The sequence below is a fragment of the Apodemus sylvaticus genome, chromosome 8, assembly GCF_947179515.1.
Source record: "Apodemus sylvaticus chromosome 8, mApoSyl1.1, whole genome shotgun sequence".
Lineage (NCBI taxonomy): Eukaryota > Metazoa > Chordata > Mammalia > Rodentia > Muridae > Apodemus > Apodemus sylvaticus.
The window spans coordinates 94,656,906-94,676,375 of NC_067479.1; the positions used below are offsets into that span (position 1 = coordinate 94,656,906).

The following is a 19,470-nucleotide window of genomic DNA, read 5'->3' on the forward strand; positions in this document are numbered from 1 at the left end:
CCAAGGATTAGTCATTAATTTCATTAAATTTTGGAATTGTGATCAGTTAGCAGTATTTTATAAATAACAACAGGACCTGGGTGTTCTTGACCTAAGGTTGTAGAAGCTTTTAACCACTTTTAGCCAATTTCAAACTAATACACTTGGAAATAAACCAAAGCGTAGAATGAACATGATCATTGTGGGTTCTGTTTTAAACAGTGTGTGGACTTTAGTTCAAAGCAAGAGATAGGAGACCCCTCTTGTTTCTTAGTTGCCCAATGGATTTTTGTTTGTTTGTTTTGTTCTTGCTTTCTATTTCCTGGAGAGCCCAATTTTCTTTTTGTAGTACTGGCAGCCACTGGTCTACTGTTGTTTATTTAGTTGAGTGAAACTTAAGTCTGTTGTTACTTTTAGCTTTTGGAAAGTCCTTTGAAATTACAATGCACTGTTTGATACTACTGTTAAATTATATAAGCATTGTAGGACTTCCTTGGGTCTATACCCTTTACCTGTAGTAATTTATTTCTATGGTTGCATTTCTTACATTATGCCCAAATGGACCAAATAAGTACATTGTAAAGTTATTTTAAAAATAGTTTATTTTCCTTTTTTTATTTGAGACACTATGTAACCATGGCTGACCTAGAACTCAGTATGTAGACCATGCTGGCCTTGAGCGCACAGAGATTTCCCCTGCTTCTGCCTTTCTTCTTAAGTGCTGGAGTTAAAGGCTTGTACCTCTGTGCCTACCAAAGAATAGTGTCTTATAGGATTAGGAAGGTATCTCGTTGGGTAAAGTACTTGTGCAAAAATGCGGATCTGACTTTGGATCCCCAGAACCCACATGAAAGCCAGCCATGTGTGTGTGGTAGTGACTGTAGCCCCTTCACAGGAGGGCAGAGACAGGCAGCTCTCAGGCACTGACAACTGGATATTCTCCAGGGCTAATAAACAACCCTTTGTCCAAAATGGGGGTGGGGAGGGAGTGCTAAAGGGAGACATCCAACATCAACCTATGTCCTGCACACAGACACTCTCTGTCTCTCTGTCTCTCTGTCTCTCTGTCTCTCTGTCTCTCTCTCTCTCTCTCTCTCTCTCTCTCACACACACACACACACACACACACACATACACACAGAGTTTCTTTTGTATTAGTGATAGGGCTCAGTGTTAGAGTACATTCCTATCATGTGAGAGGTCCTACATTCAGCCCCTAGTACTGCAAATAACAATAAAAATTATGAAGTCAGCAAACAAACAAAAATGTCAGTCAAGCTAAATAAAGCTAAGAGCAAGTGTTTCTAAATGTCCACACCTTACCTAAGAACCCATGTGTGTAACATGTTCTTCCAGATCATCTAGTAAGACTTAAAGCTATTTTCCAAAATCTGTGAATATAGTGTACATCTCTAACTGAAAGGAAAGACTTAATGGAAGGCTTCAGTGAACAAGTTGCTCTTTCTTCCCAGACATAACAAAAGTTACATTGTTTCACAGAGGTATTTTTATGAATTCTGCTCTACATGGAGAATTCATTTTCAAGGTGTTAATTTGAGGGTGCCTCTGCTGTGCTAAAAAGTTTACTGCTCCATCCCCTTTGCCTCATAATTGCTTCTTAGTTTCATTTTCTACACTGTGGCCCACTGAGGTATTAATTATAATTGTAAGTCATTCAGGAAAGCAGCTGAGGTTGCTAACTCATTGTAATGACTTAGAGTCCCCATGTTTATCTGGCTGCTTTGGGGTCTTAGAGATCAATGCTTCCAGTACACTGTTAAAGACCAGAGGGCTGGAGAGATGGCTCAATGGTAAGAGTGCTGGCTGTTCTTCCAGAGGACCTGGGGTTATTTCCCAACACCTACTTGGCAGCCTACAACCATTTGTACTTCCAGTTGCAGGGGAATCTCTCTCTGATCTCCAGCATCAGGCACTCATGTGATGCACAGATACACAGGCAAAATACCTATAGATATCAAAAATAATACTTTAAAAAAATGACTACATGAATTAGGAAGCTGCATTCCAGGATAAATCTGGAGCAAGAAATGATTGACTAACTTAGAATTTTTGACATACAAATGTGTATACTTCTGCCAAATTTTCCCTATCAGAGTGTGATGGTACAGCATTCTGATAAGTAAAAGATTAAAAATCATTGAAGTCTAGGACTTAAATTAACAAAAGAACTTAGAGCTAGTTCAATTCCTCTGGCAAAGAACTATCAAATATCTTAAATGAACATGAAACGTGGTGATATGTTCTCAGCTAAGAGTTTGTTGACATTGTTGAAGATTAAATAGAAGAACTTGGCTAATTATTTCTTATAGAAGAAGTTGGATTCCATGGGTTCCAAGAGAAGAAGAGCTACTTCTCCTTCCAGCAGTGTCAGTGGAGACTTTGATGATGGGCACCATTCTGTGCCTACACCAGGCCCAAGCAGGAAAAGGAGAAGACTGTCCAATCTTCCAACTGTAGATCCTGTAAGTGACTTCTACCTGCTTTCCCATGGGAATTCTACCCTTCTATCTTTGAAGCAGTTAGCTACATGGCCTTCCCCACCCCCATTGGTTTGATAGGTTTATAGAGGTGTATCTATAGCCAAAGTCTTAACAGTAATGGTATCATTTAATATTTTGTGTTAAAATACCAGTGCATTTTGTTATATTTTCGTTCAACAAAAAATATGTGGTGAGGGGCTAGAGAGATGGCTAGGCATTTGCTGCTCAGATAGGTTCTGAGTTTCAATTCCCTGCAACCACATGATGGCTCACGACCATCTGTGATGGGATCTAGTGCCCTCTTCTGGCATGCAGGGTTACATGCAGATAGAGCACTCATACATTAAATAAATAAATGTTAAAAAGGGGGTGTTGGATATGTGGTGAGCACTGATTGTGTGTGTGTGTGTGTCCCTGCCTGCTCGCACGTATACGTGCATGTGTGCTCATGCACATGCTGTGGCTGGAGTGTAGAGGTGAGTGGGCAACTTGAGAGTCAAGTCTTCTCATTTACTATGTGGGTTCCAGGGATCCAACTCAGGTCAGGGTTTGTAGCAAGTTGTGAGCACTATTCAAGTTATTGAAATATGGCTCTATTTGAGTCTATCTCCATTTTCACATGAAGCATAGATTCCAGTGTGGAATATAAACAAATGAATAAATTGTAAGAAAGTACTGGCACCTACTAGGAAGTTCAAAGATGAAGAGTTTGTGACTTGGGGAAAGGAGTTAGTGAGTTAGCCGAGTTAGCTTAACAGGTTAATGTGCTTGCTTGAGTGCACAATCCTTCTGTCTTAGACTCTCAGTACTAGAATTAACATTGTGTGTCCTTAATGCCCAGCTTAGGTGGCTTTATTTTTATCATTCCTTTTAATTGGATATTTTATTTATTTACATTTCAAATGTTATCTCCTTTCCCGGTTTCCACTCCACAAATCCCCTATCCCATGTCCCCTCCCCCTTTGGATTTTTTAAAACGTATTTTTTAGTATTTTTATGAGTATGAATTTTTTTGCCTGTATGTAAAGGCACTGTGTCCTCGGAGACCAAAGGATGGTGTCAGACACCCTAGACCTTGAGCTATGTCCTTGGAAACCAACAGGGTGTCAGGCTCAGGTCATCTGAGAGAGCTGCTGGTATCCGTAACCACTGACCTATCTCTCTGGCTCCAGCATTATTGTTTTATTTTTTGATTTACTTACTATATATATGTGAATACACGACACACCAGAAGAGGGCATAGGATCCCATTATAGATGGTTGTGAGCCACCAGGTGGTTGCTGGGAATTGAACTCAGGACAGGACCTCTGGAAGAGCAGTCAGTACTCTTAACTACTGAGCCATTTCCCCAGTCCCTCAAACTTTTATTTTTTTATCTTATTTATTTTTTAGATTTTTTTTTGTTTTTGTTTTTGTTTTTTGTTTTTTGAGACAGGGTTTCTCTGTGTAGCCCTGGCTGTCCTGGAACTTACTCTGTAGACCAGGCTGGCCTTGAACTCAGAAATCCACCTGTCTCTGCCTCTGCCTCCCAGAGTGCTGGAATTACAGGCGTGCGCCACCACCGCCTGGCCCAAATTTTTATATTTTTAAGCTAGATTATTTTTAAACAATTATTTAATCCAGTAAGCTGATTTAGTTTAAAATAAAGTCAGAATCATACTTGGTAATGAATACCTGTGATCTTAATAACGGGAAATGAAGGTGGGGGACACAGATCTAATAAAAGTTACAAAATGGGCTTGAGTGATGGCTCAGCGGTTAGGAGTATTGACTGCTTGCTCTTCAGAAGGTCTTGAGTTCAAATCCCAGAAACCACATGGAGGCTCACAATGAGATCTGATGCCCTCTTCTGGGGTGTCTGAAGACCGCTACAGTGTATTTACATACAATAAATAAATCTTTTTTTAAAAAGTTACAAAAACTTAGAGTATTTTCTGTTAGTTTATTTTTATATTTATTTTTGGTGTTTTGAGGCAGGGTCTTACTATATACCCCTGGCTGACCTACAACTCACTCTGTAGACCAGGTTGGCCTTAAATTAGAGCAGTTTCCTCCTCCTGCCTCCCAAACATTGTTTTAAAAACTATGTCCTTTCAGCATATATCAGACTTGGGGATCCCATTGGGTAATTTGGAGGTTTTCCTTTTCTTCTCTATTTTTTTTTTCTGGAGATATTTTTATTAAAGAATTGTTGTTAGGTCTTCATTGGATGTTGTTTGGTTATTTATTTTCTTTTCTTTGTGTAGATTGCTGTGTGCCATGAACTCTATAACACCATCCGAGACTATAAGGATGAGCAGGGCAGACTCCTCTGTGAGCTGTTCATTAGGGCTCCAAAGCGGAGGTGAGTTGGGAAACTTACATAAGTGAGAAGATTTGACATAGGGTCTAAAGTTAAAGTGTTTGGTAATTAAGTATTTTTTCATAAGGAATGGGTTAAGTCTTGGGTTCAATTTTAGTCTTTTTTTTAATCTTAATTTCAGTCTTATTCATCAAGATACTTATTTATTTACTTATTTATTTATTTATTTATTTATTTGTGTGCATATGTGTGTGCGTGCTACATTGTGCATATGGAGAAATTACAGGAGTTGATTTTCATGGTTTTTAATGTATGTCGGTTCGGAGATATTTAAAAGTATATTTATTTATAAGCATATATATATTCCCTTGCTCTTCCCACTGACACAGCATAAAATGTGCACATATAACACTCAACAGAGACTGGGATGATCCTGGAGAACTGTTTGGTGTCAGGAAATAACCAAGTACATGGAAAGTGATGAGAACATGTTAGAAGAACAGAGAAAATAGAAACTGTCAGCTGAGCATGATGGTTCTTGCTTATATTCCTGTCATTCAGGAGACTGAGGCAGGTGCATCATGACTGGGAGGCCTGCCTGAGCTACATAGTAAATTCTAGGTCAGCGTAGATTATATAGTGAAACCCTGTCTCAAAACATGAAAAATTAAAACAAAATATTGAAGCTACCCTAAAAAGGACACCCACTTGCCAGACATTGAAGCAGTTTGATAGTAACATAGGCTGTATGTGGTGGCATTGAGAGGTGGGTAGATGTGTGTGAATTCAAGACCAGCCAGGGCTACATAGTTGTGTGACCCTGTCTCAAAAATAATAATCGTTGCTATTATTATAGCCTTTAACCCATTTGGTAAAGTAGTAACTCAGGAATCCATATAAAAATAATAAATGAATAAATTGAAAGTATGACTAAGAATGGGCTTTCTGAATGTATTTCCTTATTAAGGTCAAATGAAACAGTAGAGAAAACCTGGCAAACACTGCCATGTTCAAATGATCAGAAGTAACCTTATCAGATTTAGAAAAAGCTGTGTGAGCTGGTAAAATAGCATGAGATATAGCCACATCATCTCTACCAGACTCTGGAGCGGGGCTGGATTTTCAACAGAAAACCAGAAGAAACACTCCAGTTGAGTAATGCTTTACAAAGTAATCTTCTATAATCTTCAAAAATATATGAAAATCAAGGAAAACTGAATAGCTACTTAGGATGAAGGCAACTAAGAGAAAAAAATGAAAGCAGGATTTCTGTACTTGATTTTTTCATTGTGAAGGACAAGACTGGAGTAGCTGGCTGGCAGAATATATTTGTTTCCTGGTTTTAAATAGTGGTCCCTTGATTGTATGAAATCAGTACTCAAACATATGTCAGTGCTTACTCAGTTGTTTTGGAAAATAAGTTCTTCAGGATGTTTTCAACATTACAAATTTTGTGCACAACTCATTCAAGTGTACATGTCTGGAGGTCACAGAACAACTTGGAGGAGTTGGTTTTCCGTCCACTATTGAGGTTCTGGAGACTGAACTCAGGTTGTCAGGCTTAGGAGCCAGGCACTGTCCTTCCCTGTTGAGCATTTTGCTGATTCATGTTCTTAGAACTTTTATGACATACTTAAACTTTTTTTTTTAAGGCAAATATATATAATGGAAGAATGACTATAAGCTCTCCAAAGGCATTAAACCATTAATGACAATGACATGCTTTGACTGTGTTCACTTTTCTGTTATACATCTAAAAAAGAGCTAAATAACCCTTTTGGGAAACTGAGAAAGTAATCACTCAGATCATTTTTAGGTTTGCTTGTCATGAGCCCCAAGAAATTATCTTAGGAACTTAATTCTCATATTATCTCTGAAATTGCTTTGTTATCCCCCTGTGTCTCTCCTTTTCAGCGTGTATCTCTTGTCACTATCCTGGGTCTCCATCTCTTTTCCCCTTTGGTGGTGTTGAGGGTTGAACTAGGGCCATGCTCATCCTAGGCAAGAACCCTGCCACAGAGCTACATCCCTAGCCTCACTGTCTGATCTTTGTGTTTATTATTCTTATACCATTGTGTTTAGATACAGTTTTAGATCTTTTACATTTGGTAAGCATCTGTCTCCTTTCTAAGTTTATTAGTTGATTATGAAGTAGTATAATATAATAGTACTTAGCCAGAAAAGGTTCTGTGATCACTAAGTGAGGAAAAATAACCCATTTTATTAATTTTTTTTCAGGACACAGTCTCATTATGTAGATCCAGTTGTCTTGGAACTCACTGTGTAGGCCAGGCTTACCTCAAACTCATAGTGACCTGCCCACCTCTGTCTCCTTAGTGCTGGGATTAAAGGTGTGTCACTATGCTTGACTCATTGTGTAATTTTTTTTTTTTTTTTTTTTAGACAGGGTTTCTCTGTGTAGCTCTGGCTGCCCTGGAACTCACTCTGTAGACCAGACTGGCCTTGAACTCAGAAATCTGCCTGCCTCTGCCTCTCAACTGCTGGGATTAAAGGCATGTGCCACCACTGCCGGGCTCATTGTGTAATTTTTAAAAAGAACTTTGAATTTTGTTGTGAGCCATTTTGGAAATGAGGAAATCTTATAGAAGATACCATTCACATAGGTTTAGTTCTGGTACCCTTAGATACTTATATTTATATTTAACCTTAGGTATTTAATATATAAACCTTATCATCATGTTCATTTTTTTGTATGATTAATATATATTTTGAAAAGAGAGTACACCTTCATCTTGCTTTTGGTATTCCCTTTTACTTTCTAGTAATGAGGGAGAGTCTCTTGGGGAATTTGTAATTAGACTTGTCACTTCATGTGTTGAATATTACACAGATAGATTTGAAGTAAAACTTATTCTATGCTTTGAATTAGTGTCATTAAAAATACTTAAATTATAACAGAAATCAACCAGACTATTATGAAGTGGTTTCTCAGCCCATTGACTTGATGAAAATCCAACAGAAACTTAAAATGGAAGAGTATGATGATGTTAATCTGCTGACTGCTGACTTCCAGCTGCTTTTTAACAATGCAAAGGCCTATTATAAGGTAAGAAAGTATCAGTTTTGGAAAGTATCTAATTTTATAATTGTTTTTTTCTTTTTAAATCTTTTACATTTAAATTTTTTATTTATTTAATTTGGGAATACTGTAAGACAGCGTCCATGCTGCCCTGGTACCAAGTATCAGGTGTTGGTCTGAGGGATGGATTGACAGAAGACACAGATTCAGGTCATTCAGTAAGCAAATGGCAAAGCTTTACTGAGGGACCAGCAATATATACCAGAGGCCAGGAAAAACAACAGGAAAAAACAATCATAGCCATAAGTCAGGCACCTGGGAAGTTCCTACCACAGCGGGCAGGCGGGAAACAGGAATCAAGCCGAGCCAGCCGCAGGATGTTCGCTCTCAACAGCTCAGCTGGGGGTGTTGAGCTCAGCGCACTGATGTCCAACACTATATAGTTATAAACTGACCTTGAACTGGTGATCCTCTTTCCTCCATCTTCAAAATACTAGGATTATAGGTACATGCATCATGTCTAGTAACTTAAAAAGTGTGTGTGTATGAGTATTTGCCTGTATGTGTGTAAGTGCATGTGCAGAAGTCGGAAGAGACCTCTGATCCTCTAAAACAAGTTACAGATAGTTGTGAGCTGTTGTGTGAGTTCTCAGAACCAAACCCTAGTCCTTTTTTTTTTTTAATATTTATTTTTTATTTATATGAGTACACTGCAGCTGTCTTCAGACACCCACTAGAAGAAGGCATCAGATCCCATTACAGATGACTGTGAGCCACCATGTGGTTGCTGGGAATTGAACTCAGGACCTCTGGAAGAGCGGTCAGTGCTCTTAACCACTGAGACATCTCTCCAGCCCTATAACCTGTGTTTTGTTTGTTTAGTTGGTTGGGTTTTTTTTGGTTTTTTGTTTTTTTTTTTTTTTTGAGACAGGGTTTCTCTGTGTAGCCCTGGCTGTCCTGGAACTCACTCTGTAGACCAGGCTGGCCTCAAACTCAGAAATCCGCCTGCCTCTGCATCCCAAGTACTGGGATTAAAGGTGTATACCACCACTGCTCGGCCATAACCATATTTTAACTAGAGTATTTCAACTCTTGGATTAAGTTAGTCTTACTATGTAGCTCAGCATGGTACTAAAACTTCCGTACTCATACTTTTCATTCTTTCATCCATTTAGGTTTCGTAGTTAACATTGTGTTTGAATGTATTCCTACCATCAAATAGTGACTTTAATTTTCTTGCTTTTGTAATACATTTTGTTAATTTTTTTTTGTGTGAGTTTTTTTTTTTTTTTTTTTTGGTTTTTTTTTTTGGTTTTTTTCTTGACAGGGTTTCTCTGTATAGCTCTGACTGTCCTGGAACTCACTCTGTAGACCAGGCTGGCCTCAAACTCAGAAATGCTGGGAATTACAGGCGCCACCCGCCACCCGACTTTTGTTAATTTTTTAAAAATCTACTTCCTGCCGGGCAGAAAAAAAAAGTTAACTTGTCAGAATAAGAAGCTAATTATCATATTACTACTACTCGCAATCAGTACGAAGACCATATAGTAATTATACTCTGAGCACCTCTACTTATTCATGCTGCTTAGTACTTCTTTTGTGACAGAATTTGAATTCTAGAAATTACTGTTATTTTACATAATTTTTTATTCAAGAATTTAGAACTCTGCTGTTGTTTTGAGCCAGAGTCTGTCTGTAGCCCTGACTCCCTGTACTCACTGTGGCCCTGAGCCGACTCCACACTCACGGCAGTGCTTTTGCCCCAGTTTTAAAAGGATTAGAATTTCAGGCTCAGGCCACCACACCCAATGTTTTACTCTCTATTTTCTTTATTGTTTTAAAAACTGAAAACTTGCTTAACAAGCACAAAGCCTTAGGGTAGATCCTCAGCACATAAGAAAACAACAGATAGAAAGTTATGTGTTACCACAGCTGCAGTTTCTTTATAGGCGATTTGTTTCACTGGATTTTTTTTTTTCCCTCTTTCTCTTTGGTTTATTGTGATGCACCTAGACTTCCCACTTTTAACTTGTGAGCTTTGCTTTGCAAATTGCATTGATATTTTTTCTCAGGGGAAGTTTTCAGCCTTAATATTTTCGTATATTGCCTATATACCATTCTCTCTTCTTCTAGAACTTGAATTGGCTATTGTCTTAGAGTTTATATTGCTGTAAATAGACACTGTGATCAGCGCAACTCTTTTTTTGTTGTTGCTTTTTTGTTTTTTCTTTTTTGTTTGTTTGTTTGCTTTTCATGACATGGTTTCTCTGTATAGCCCTGGCTGCCCTGGAACTCATTTTGTAGACCAGACTGGCCTGGAACACAGAATCCACCCACCTTTGTCTCCCAAGTCCTGAGATTAAAGGTGTGCACCACCACTGTCCAGTGACCAGGGCAATGCTTAGAAAGGAAATCATTTCACTGGGTCTGGCTTACAGTTCAAAGGTTTGGTCCATCACCATAGGGTCGGAAGCATAGCAGCATGCAAGTAGATAAGGTGAGGGATTCATAGCTGATGTGTATCTGTATCAACAGGAAGAGCAGGAGATGTTGAGCCTGACTTGAGCATCTGAAACCTCAAAGCCCTTCCTCCAACAAGGCCACACCTCCAAATAGTTCCACTCCCTGTCAGCCTATGGGGCCATTTTCATTCACACCATCACAACTATTTCACTAGACTTTCCTCATATCTTTGCTTCTTTGAAATCTTTTTCTGCTCTTGTATATTTAGGTATTGTTTTTTAGGTAGTTTAATTCTTTTAGTTTTTTGAAGTTTCTTTTTAGTCTAATGTAAGGTAGAAGTAATTTCACCAGTTCTATCTTTTATAATAGGGCTTTATATTGGAATTTTTATAATTAATTTTAAGTTAGCAAATAATTTGTCTTCTGCCTCAAGTGTTCCTGTAAATTTACTTCAGAATGCCTTTAAAATGAGTAGTCAGGTTTTTGTTTTTTTAGAAAATGGATTAAGTTCTGTATATAGTCTAATCATGAGAATTTTGAAATAATTATTATTGTATTTTCTGATTTGTCTCTTAAAATAGCAGTTCTCTGTTAAACAGTATGATTTAAAACTAGGAATTGTCAATAAAAGTGAATGTTCTTTCTCTGTCTTTGCTGATGTACAGCCAGATTCCCCTGAATATAAAGCTGCTTGTAAGCTCTGGGATTTGTACCTTCGCACAAGAAATGAGTTCGTTCAGAAAGGAGAAGCAGACGACGAAGACGATGATGAGGATGGGCAAGACAACCAGGGAACACTGACTGAAGGCGTAAGTGTGAGCACACAGCAGCATGAGTACCTTGCCAAAGAGGAGGGAACACTGTTGATCTTTCTGGGCCATTGTGGGAAGCCATTGTGTTAGTGCTTGAGAGCGTACGTGGACACTAAACTGGAGAACCACACTCCAGTTTCATGTGACCTTAAACATCCTGGACAGTGCTACTCATGGCTGTTTCCATGGGTTGCTTTTATAGTAATGTATATTATCTGTTCAATTTTAAAAACCATGATATTATCAAGGGCTAGTTCAGTCCAGTCGTGCTAGATTATCAATATATAATGATAGGTAGGCAATGTTGTGATTAAAATTTCAGAGAGCCAGTTGAGTCATCTTAGTTAGGAATGCCTTGTTTTCTTAAGGTAGAGGACAGTTAGAACTAGAGAGGAAAAACAAAAAGACAGGCAAGCTGAAAATCTTGGCAGGTACTGGGAGTAGGGAGGTGGAGAAGAAAGAAAGGCATTCATTTTGCAGTGGAGGTTGAAAGGCAGCTGCATGGCATAAAGGGAAAGGGACTTCAGAGAAAGTGAGAAAGCTCACCGTATCCAGGAAAGCACGCTTAGTCTTTTGGCCAGTATCTGGAAAAGAGGGTGGGGAGAAAAAGGTGAAAGTGAAGAAAAATTGTTATACTCTGCGGGTGCTTTATCAATACCTTTAAAGGAATTAGACGGGCTTAATCGTGGTACCAGGATAAATAACCTGTAAGCAGCTGTCAGGATTACTTTAATATTTAGACACTAGGTATCCACTGCTTGATCCTAAGACTTGCCAGGTGGATTCTGAACTCTGGGATTTTGCATTTGCTCTTACCTGTGCTTACAAACAAATTTACTTTTAAAATGATTTTTTTTAAAAAATTTGCATGTATTGTTATTTTGTCTGTATTTGTGTGATGATGTTAGATCTCCTGAAACTGAAGCTACAGACAGTTGTGAGCTGCTCTTAACTACTGAGCCATCTCTCCAGCCCCCTAGAAGTAAATGTAAACAATGTATGTGGATGTTTTACCTCCATGTATGTCACTTCAGTGCCTGGTACCCAAGAAGGCAAATAAAGGAGAAATAACTAGCAGAATATTGCTTGCTGAGCTCCCCAGCCTTTCTATAGCTCTAGCCAAAAAATAAAATTTAGGATGTGGCCTTTTACACTTTTTATTTCTGACACTTTCTTATATGTAATCAATGAATTTTGAGTTGTTTTATTATGACTGTCCATTACCTTCTCTCATTTCTCAATCTTTCCTGCTGAAACTCTTCCTAACAAAGGGCTTGCCTATCTTTATCCATTTATTACATTTACATAATTGATGAAAAATAAGAGAAATGTTATATATTCATATTTATGTCTCTTAAGATTCTTTTATAGCTGTAAGCTTTTCTTTTTTGAAAGAAAAGGCATTATAAAATTGTTATATGTTATTTTGCTTTGCTATAAAATTTTAGTTAGAGTATAGATTATTTGGGGGCTAGAGAGATGGCTAAGAGGTTAAGAGTGCTGACTGCTTCCAGAGGTCCCAGGTTCAGTTCCCTGCACCCACAAGGTGGGGCACAACTGTAACTCCAAGATCTGATACCCTCACACAGACATACTTACAGGTAGAAAACATAATGTACATAAAATAAAAATAAATTTTAAAAGCTGAATTAAAAAAGAATATAGATTATTTGCCTTTATTGTACATCTATATATGTATGACTTTTTTTCAAAGATAGTTTGTAAAACTCTCTAGGATACATTATCATATGATTTAAATTATATTCTTATTTAGTCTGTGTCTTAGTTAGGATTTTACTACCATGAACAGACATGGCAGCATCCAGGCAGCCATAGTTCAGGAGGAGCTGAGAGTTCTACATCTTCATCTGAAAGCGACTAGCAGAAAACTGACTTCAAAGCAGCTAGGACTAGGGTATTAAAGCCTACACCCACAGTGACATACGCATTCCAACAAGGTTACACCTCCTAATAGTGCCTGCCACTCCCCGGGCCAAACATACAAACCTTCATGGCCTGATTTCTAGTTTAAATAAAATATTGCCCATTCTTATTAGCATTGATTTATATATTTTGATCATCCTCAGCCTTCTATTGTCAGCAAAACTTGCCCCAATTCCAGTACCTCCAAATCTTACTACAAGTCTGCTGTATGGGGTCCTTGGCATCAAACCTAGGGCTTCTTATAATTTAGTCAGACACATTACCAGTTGAGCTAAATGTCTAATCTTGAAACTTTTAACTCAAGAATGATTTTCCTATTAGTTTTTCAATTCCTGGAATAAATGTATTCATGTGTCCTAATTCTTAATGTCACCTGCAAAGTGTTTCTAGAGTAGTGGGGCTGGGTTGGGAAGAAAGAAGCAAGGACTTTAAAACTTGAGACTACATTAAAAATAAATGTGAAAATACCAGTGCATATATAATTTAAGTCCTAAATAACCATTAATCCTATTTTCTTTTACACAAAAGTATGAGTTGAATTTGAAGTACTATTTATTATAAATTTTGGTTTGAAACAATCCCGTTGCTCACTGTAGAAATTTGCTACAAACATGGACCTTCTTTGATTAAGTTCTGTTTGGGGCACAAAATTTCATATACTGCAGCAGTAACTTAACTAGGTGTGGCTAAACTCAGTGCTAGGTCTGAAGGACAGAAATGTTGTATATAAGTGTACTAAACTCCATTTAGTTTTTACTTAATTTGAAGAGAACTATGAAGAGCTATGAAGAAATGATATAGCGAAGTATGTGTGTGTATGTACACATGTACATACATAAGTGTTTATATGTGGCTCAGTTGCTCAGGTCCCAAAAAGATACAGACTTCCAAACTTACATATATGATACTTTTATAGTATTTATTACAAAATTAAGATTCATTATAGGACTTGATCTAAGAGACTTAATTACAGAAATATTAGAAGAGCTTCACTAATTTCATGTAGTTCTCAGTTAACAAGCAAGGTACTCTTGAAACTTGAACTAAGGATAAATACTGCTAAGTAGTTGCTCTTTTGAATTAGCTATAATCTTAAAAACTATTTGATACTTAGCATTTATTTATGGATTTGTTTTTCTTTCTTCACTTTCTTTCCTTCTAGTCTCCTCCAGGTTACCTGAAGGAGATCCTGGAACAGCTTCTTGACGCCATAGTTGTAGCCACAAATCCATCGGGACGGCTCATCAGTGAACTTTTTCAGAAACTGCCTTCCAAAGTGGTAAATGACAAATGAATTAAAATATTTAATTTTAAATGCTTGAAGAATTTTATTAGCCGAGCAATGGTGGCACACACCTTTAATCCCAGCTCTTGGGAGGCAGAGGCAGGCGGATTTCCGAGTTCAAGGCCAGCCTGGTCTACTGAGTGAGTTCCAGGACAGCCAAGGACTACACAGAGAAACCTCGTCTCGAAAAACAAACAAACAAACAAACAAAAAAGAATTTTATTAGTTATAAGTGATATTAAAGGGACAGTGTTAGAAGTAGTCAGGTGATGCTCTTCATGGCCTCAGCAAAAAGCACAAAGGACATAGTCTGTTATTTTACTTGATTAGAAGGTGGCTTTTTATAAGTGTTTGCCTGTCTGTGTGTATGTATATGTGCCATATGAATACCTGGTGCCTAAGAAAGTTAGGAGAGGAAGTTAGAGATTGGATTCTCCGTTCTCTGCAAGAGCATCAGGTGCTCTTAGTTGGTGAGCCATCTGCCCAATCCCCAAAGGTTGGCTTTTAACAAAAGATTACTAATTGTGTATGTCTCTATTCAAGAGATAAGACGAGAGGAAGACACCTTAAATTCTTCCTCCTTTTAGTTTCTTTTTTCCTGGTAATGGAAAAGGACAAATTGAGTATTCCTCCATCCAAAGACAGAAGAGAGTTTCTAGATAAGTGACACTCTTTTTAAGGTATCAGGGCCTCATATGGGCTTCACATAGAAGAAAGGATTAATAGGGATACAAGTATGATTTCATTTTAGCTTCTCACACTGTAAAAATGTGAGATGTAAAGATGACCCTAACATTCTTTTAGTTCTTTTTAACAGTATACTTTAAGAACTATTTCAGCACTTACTCCACAGTGATAGATAATTTCTATTAAAATTTTTAAGGCTTTTTTTTCCTGATGTGTATGAGTGTTTTGCCTGTATGTGTGCCTCAGCTTTTGGTACGGGGAGGATGACTCAGTAAAATATCTGACATTCAGATGTGAGGACTTGAGGTGGGATTTCAGCACCTTATGAAAAGCTGTACATGGCTGTGCTCCTATAATCCCAGCACTGCCCAACAAACATAAGAAGGTCTTAGGGCTTCCTGTTTATCCACTCTAGGCAAATTGGCTAGTTTCAGGTTTAATGTGAGACCCTGTCTCATAAAGTGAGATGAAAGTGATAGAGGGAGTCAACTCAAGATGATCTCTGGCCATACATGAACTCAGACACTGTTGATTTAAATCCTAGCTTTATTTTCATTCTATGTCTACAAGAACAGAAATTGCTTAGGCATCATAGTTGAAGAGATGGTAGAAAAACTGTAAGAGCAAGAGGAACACAATTTTACTATGAGATTGTGTCATATAGAAATGTCAGGGAAGCAAGGACATCTTCAGTGGACATGCTAATGTGGAGGGGAAAAATCCCATAGGTCTTCAGCCCCAGTCAAAGAACTAAGGCAACTAAGAAATTTGGAGAGCAGGAGAAATAAGTCTTTCCCCGGGAAGAACCCCCAAATTGGTTACCCAGTACCAAGTCCTGATACATACACGTAACATTTGACTGATCAGGTTGCATTTCTATATTTAAGAATACACACATACACCCATACACTCTCATACACATAGCAATTATGGAAATAGGGGCCATACATTTAAGAGAGCACAGTGGGGTGGGGGGGGTGGGGCTCATGGAAAGGGTTAGAGGGAAGAAAGGAGGAGCAAATGATGTAATAATATTTTAATTTTAAAATGTTATAAAAATTTTAAAAGCGAATAAAACCACTTTAGGTCTTTGGTCAACTTCAATTATTTACTTTAAGAAGCAAACTTTGTAAGAAAGCCTAAGAGCAGTGAATGTGAGGGGCATGATGAAGGCTGCAAGGGCATCTCCCAATGTGTCTCTGGTTCTTGGGATGAGCTCAGATTAGATGAATTCCACAGAGGTGTCCCACCTGTGTTCTAACACAAAATTGTAAATGTCTTTACAGAATTATGAGGGGTGTGTGTGTGTGTGTGTGTGTGTGTGTGTGTGTTTGCAAATTGAATCTCGTGGTTGTCAAATACGACTTTTATAGATGCCAGTGTTGTGTTGCAAGTTTGCAAATCTTGCGCTCACCATGACCTGAAGAACTGTATCAAGTGGTATATTCCTAAAATTCCAGCCAAGTGGGGAGCTGAGGCAGAAGAATGTTAACAGTTTGAAGCTAAACAGTCAACTAACCTAGATGCTCCCAGAGACTGAATCACGAACCAAAGACCGAGCACAGGCTGAACTGAGTTACACACACACACACACACACACACACACACACACGCACACACACACGCACACACATATATCAGATGGGCAGGATGCATCTGCAACTGCATTCCTGCAGTGACTTGATTTGCAGAGTGAGGGGAGATATCCAAAGGGAGCTGCTCCCTCTTATCAGAGGAAAAGGGGAGGGTGGAATTGATATGAGTGAGGGGGTACTGGGAGGAGGGGGTTGACATTGGGATTTAAAATGAATATATTTTTTAAAAGTTTAAAGCTGGCTTGAATTGCATAATGAGACCCCATCTCTTCTTTTCCCTGAAAAAGAAAAGAAAAATCACATTCTTTTTGCTTTCAGTATAACAATATGCTTTAGCAAATGGATTTCATAAAGTTTCTCAATTTGCTGGTTGAAGAACAGACTGACCTTCTAACTGGGTACTTTTGCTTATTGAACATTACCTGCTTTTGTCTTCCAGCAATATCCAGACTATTATGCAATAATTAAGGAACCTATAGATCTCAAGACCATTGCTCAGAGGATACAGGTATGAAGGTGGACATCAGTAATCTTGTGATTTAGAGCAGATTGACTTGTGTACTTTCTTAGGAGTTTTAGAAGTAAAATAGATAATTCTTTTCTTCTAGTTGTAGTTTTTTATTGTGTTTTAGGATGAGTATAGCTTTTGTTTAAGGTCCTAGGTTCAATTCACTCTCTTGCCGGAAAAAAAATGAATAAATAAACAGCTACATAAGTGGGACTGGGTATAGACATTTCTGATTGTGAAGAACATTGACAATAAATAGCTTTAGGATATCTTAGAATGAAAGCTGCTTGGGATATTTGAATATAAGGTTAATGAAAATAGGTACTTGTCTGTGTGCTCTTTACCTGGTCTCTGTGTTTCCTTTCTTTTCTAAATATTCCCAGGAAAACAGGCAGAACTCAAGAGTTGTAGTGAAACACTTGAGATTATGTACAATCATCTCTGTGGTAATACTGCTATTTTAACTGTTGTCTGTTAACCTGGGTAGCTTTCGAGCCACTTCTAGGCTCCTCCTTCACAGAAGTAGAGATGAATCCTGACATCCTCACTTTAGTCACTTGAGTTCTGAATTGTGAATTAGCTGCCCCATGGTTATTTTCCTTTGGCAAAGCAACAGTCTGCCAATGTTCAGACTCATGGGCCTCCCCCCACCATCTCTTAGAGTCCTTCCAGATAAGATGCATGTTCAGATATTGGCTTGTCCACTAACTCTTCTTTGCTTGACTGTCTCAATTTGCCTCCTTTGTCATTTCCTTGTCTGGGCAGCCTGTGCTATATATATTTAGTCTACTCTTTCTCATTCTCCACTGCACTTACTCTCATTTCTCCATTCCTTAGAACTTACCCTGTTTATTGCTGAACACCCAATCATCAGTCATCTGTACTTTCTAGCTGTTGTATGCATTCCTTTCTTTTGTAAACTTGAAGCAACTATAAGAGTATTCTTGCATTATTTTGGGTTTTGTTTGGTTGGTTTTTTTGTTTGTTGTTTTTCTTTCTGTCTTTCTTTCTTTTCTTTTCTTTCTTTTTCTTTTTTTTTTTTTTTTTTTTTGAGACAGGGTTTCTCTGTATAGCCCTGGCTGTCCAGAACTCACTTTGTAGACCAGGCTGGCCTTGAACTCAGAAATCTGCCTATGTCTGCCTCCCAAGTGCTGGGATTAAAGGCATGCGCCACCACTGCCCTGCTATTATTTTGGACTGAATGAGCTTTAATGTGTGTGCTTAAGCAAATAGTAGAGCTGGTTTTGCACTTTGCCTCGGTGGCCTTATACATAGAGTAAGTGCTACTTTACACTATTAAGTCTACTTTAATGAATGAATATCCATGTAGCACTTAGTGTTTCGCTGAATAAAACTTACCTTACTTGATTTTTTTAAAAATTGTAAGTTGCTTTTATGAAAACAATACCAGATTCTGGTTTTTTACGTATCACAAAATATACCTGTAAATAAGTACTAGTAATAATCTGTAAAAAGGAAAATAACTTAAAGAAAGTGTTGTTCATAAGTGTACTTCCCAGTGACATTTAGGACTATAATGACAACTTAAAAATGCTTAGTCTTCGCCCGGGCGGTGGTAGCGCACGCCTGTAATCCCTGCACTCTGGGAGGCAGACACCGGCTGATCTCTGAGTTCAAGGCCAGCTTGGTCTACAGAGTTCCAGGACAGCCAGGGCTACACAGAGAAACCCTGTCTTGAAAAAAACAAATCCAAAAAAAAAAAAAAATGCTTAGTCTTAAGCCTTTTAAGCGGTGGCGCACGCCTCTAATCCCAACACTTGGGAGGCAGAGGCAGGCAGATTTCTGAGTTCGAGGCCTACCTGGTCTACAGAGTGAGTTCCAGGACAGCCAGAGCTGTCTCAAACCCTGTCTCAAAAAAAACCCAAATCTGGAAAAACAAACAAACAAACAAACAAAAATGCTTAGTCTTTTTCTTTAACAGTTATATTGACTAACTCTTACTAAGAAGAAACTGCTATTTTTTGTTGTTTATTACAGAATGGAAGTTACAAAAGTATACATGCAATGGCCAAAGATATAGATCTCCTAGCAAAAAATGCCAAAACATATAATGAGCCTGGGTCTCAAGTATTCAAGGTTAGTTTTCATTATTGCTATTTTCATCAATGAGCATAGTAACTACTTAGGGCTTAACTTAGGAAGCTAACCGATTGTACCCTTAGGTTCCATCCACTAAAGCCTAGAGCTCCGTGGTTTAGTATTTACAGAGTTCTATAGCCGTCATACCAATCACTTCTCATTTCCCCACAGCTTCCCAAACCCTAGACAACTTGCATCTACTTTTCTGCCTCTACACATTTGTTTATTCTGGAAATTGCATATAAATTTTATA

General features: G+C 38.1%; 1 protein-coding gene across 41 annotated transcripts in view; it reads left to right on the plus strand.

Moving 5' to 3' along the window:
- Pbrm1 (polybromo 1) overlaps nt 1-19,470 on the plus strand; it is a 93,625-nt gene that overhangs the window by 4,069 nt on the left and 70,086 nt on the right. For 37 of the 41 annotated variants that reach the window (XM_052190010.1, XM_052190031.1, XM_052190040.1 and 34 more), the window contains 7 exons: nt 2,310-2,462; nt 4,728-4,825; nt 7,703-7,850; nt 10,952-11,095; nt 14,205-14,321; nt 17,049-17,117; nt 19,116-19,214. In XM_052190010.1, the coding sequence (XP_052045970.1) occupies nt 2,310-2,462; nt 4,728-4,825; nt 7,703-7,850; nt 10,952-11,095; nt 14,205-14,321; nt 17,049-17,117; nt 19,116-19,214 (828 nt within the window). The remainder of the gene's footprint in view (nt 1-2,309; nt 2,463-4,727; nt 4,826-7,702; nt 7,851-10,951; nt 11,096-14,204; nt 14,322-17,048; nt 17,118-19,115; nt 19,215-19,470) is intronic. The other 4 variants (XM_052190014.1, XM_052190048.1, XM_052190025.1 and 1 more) reach the window with 1 other exon arrangement.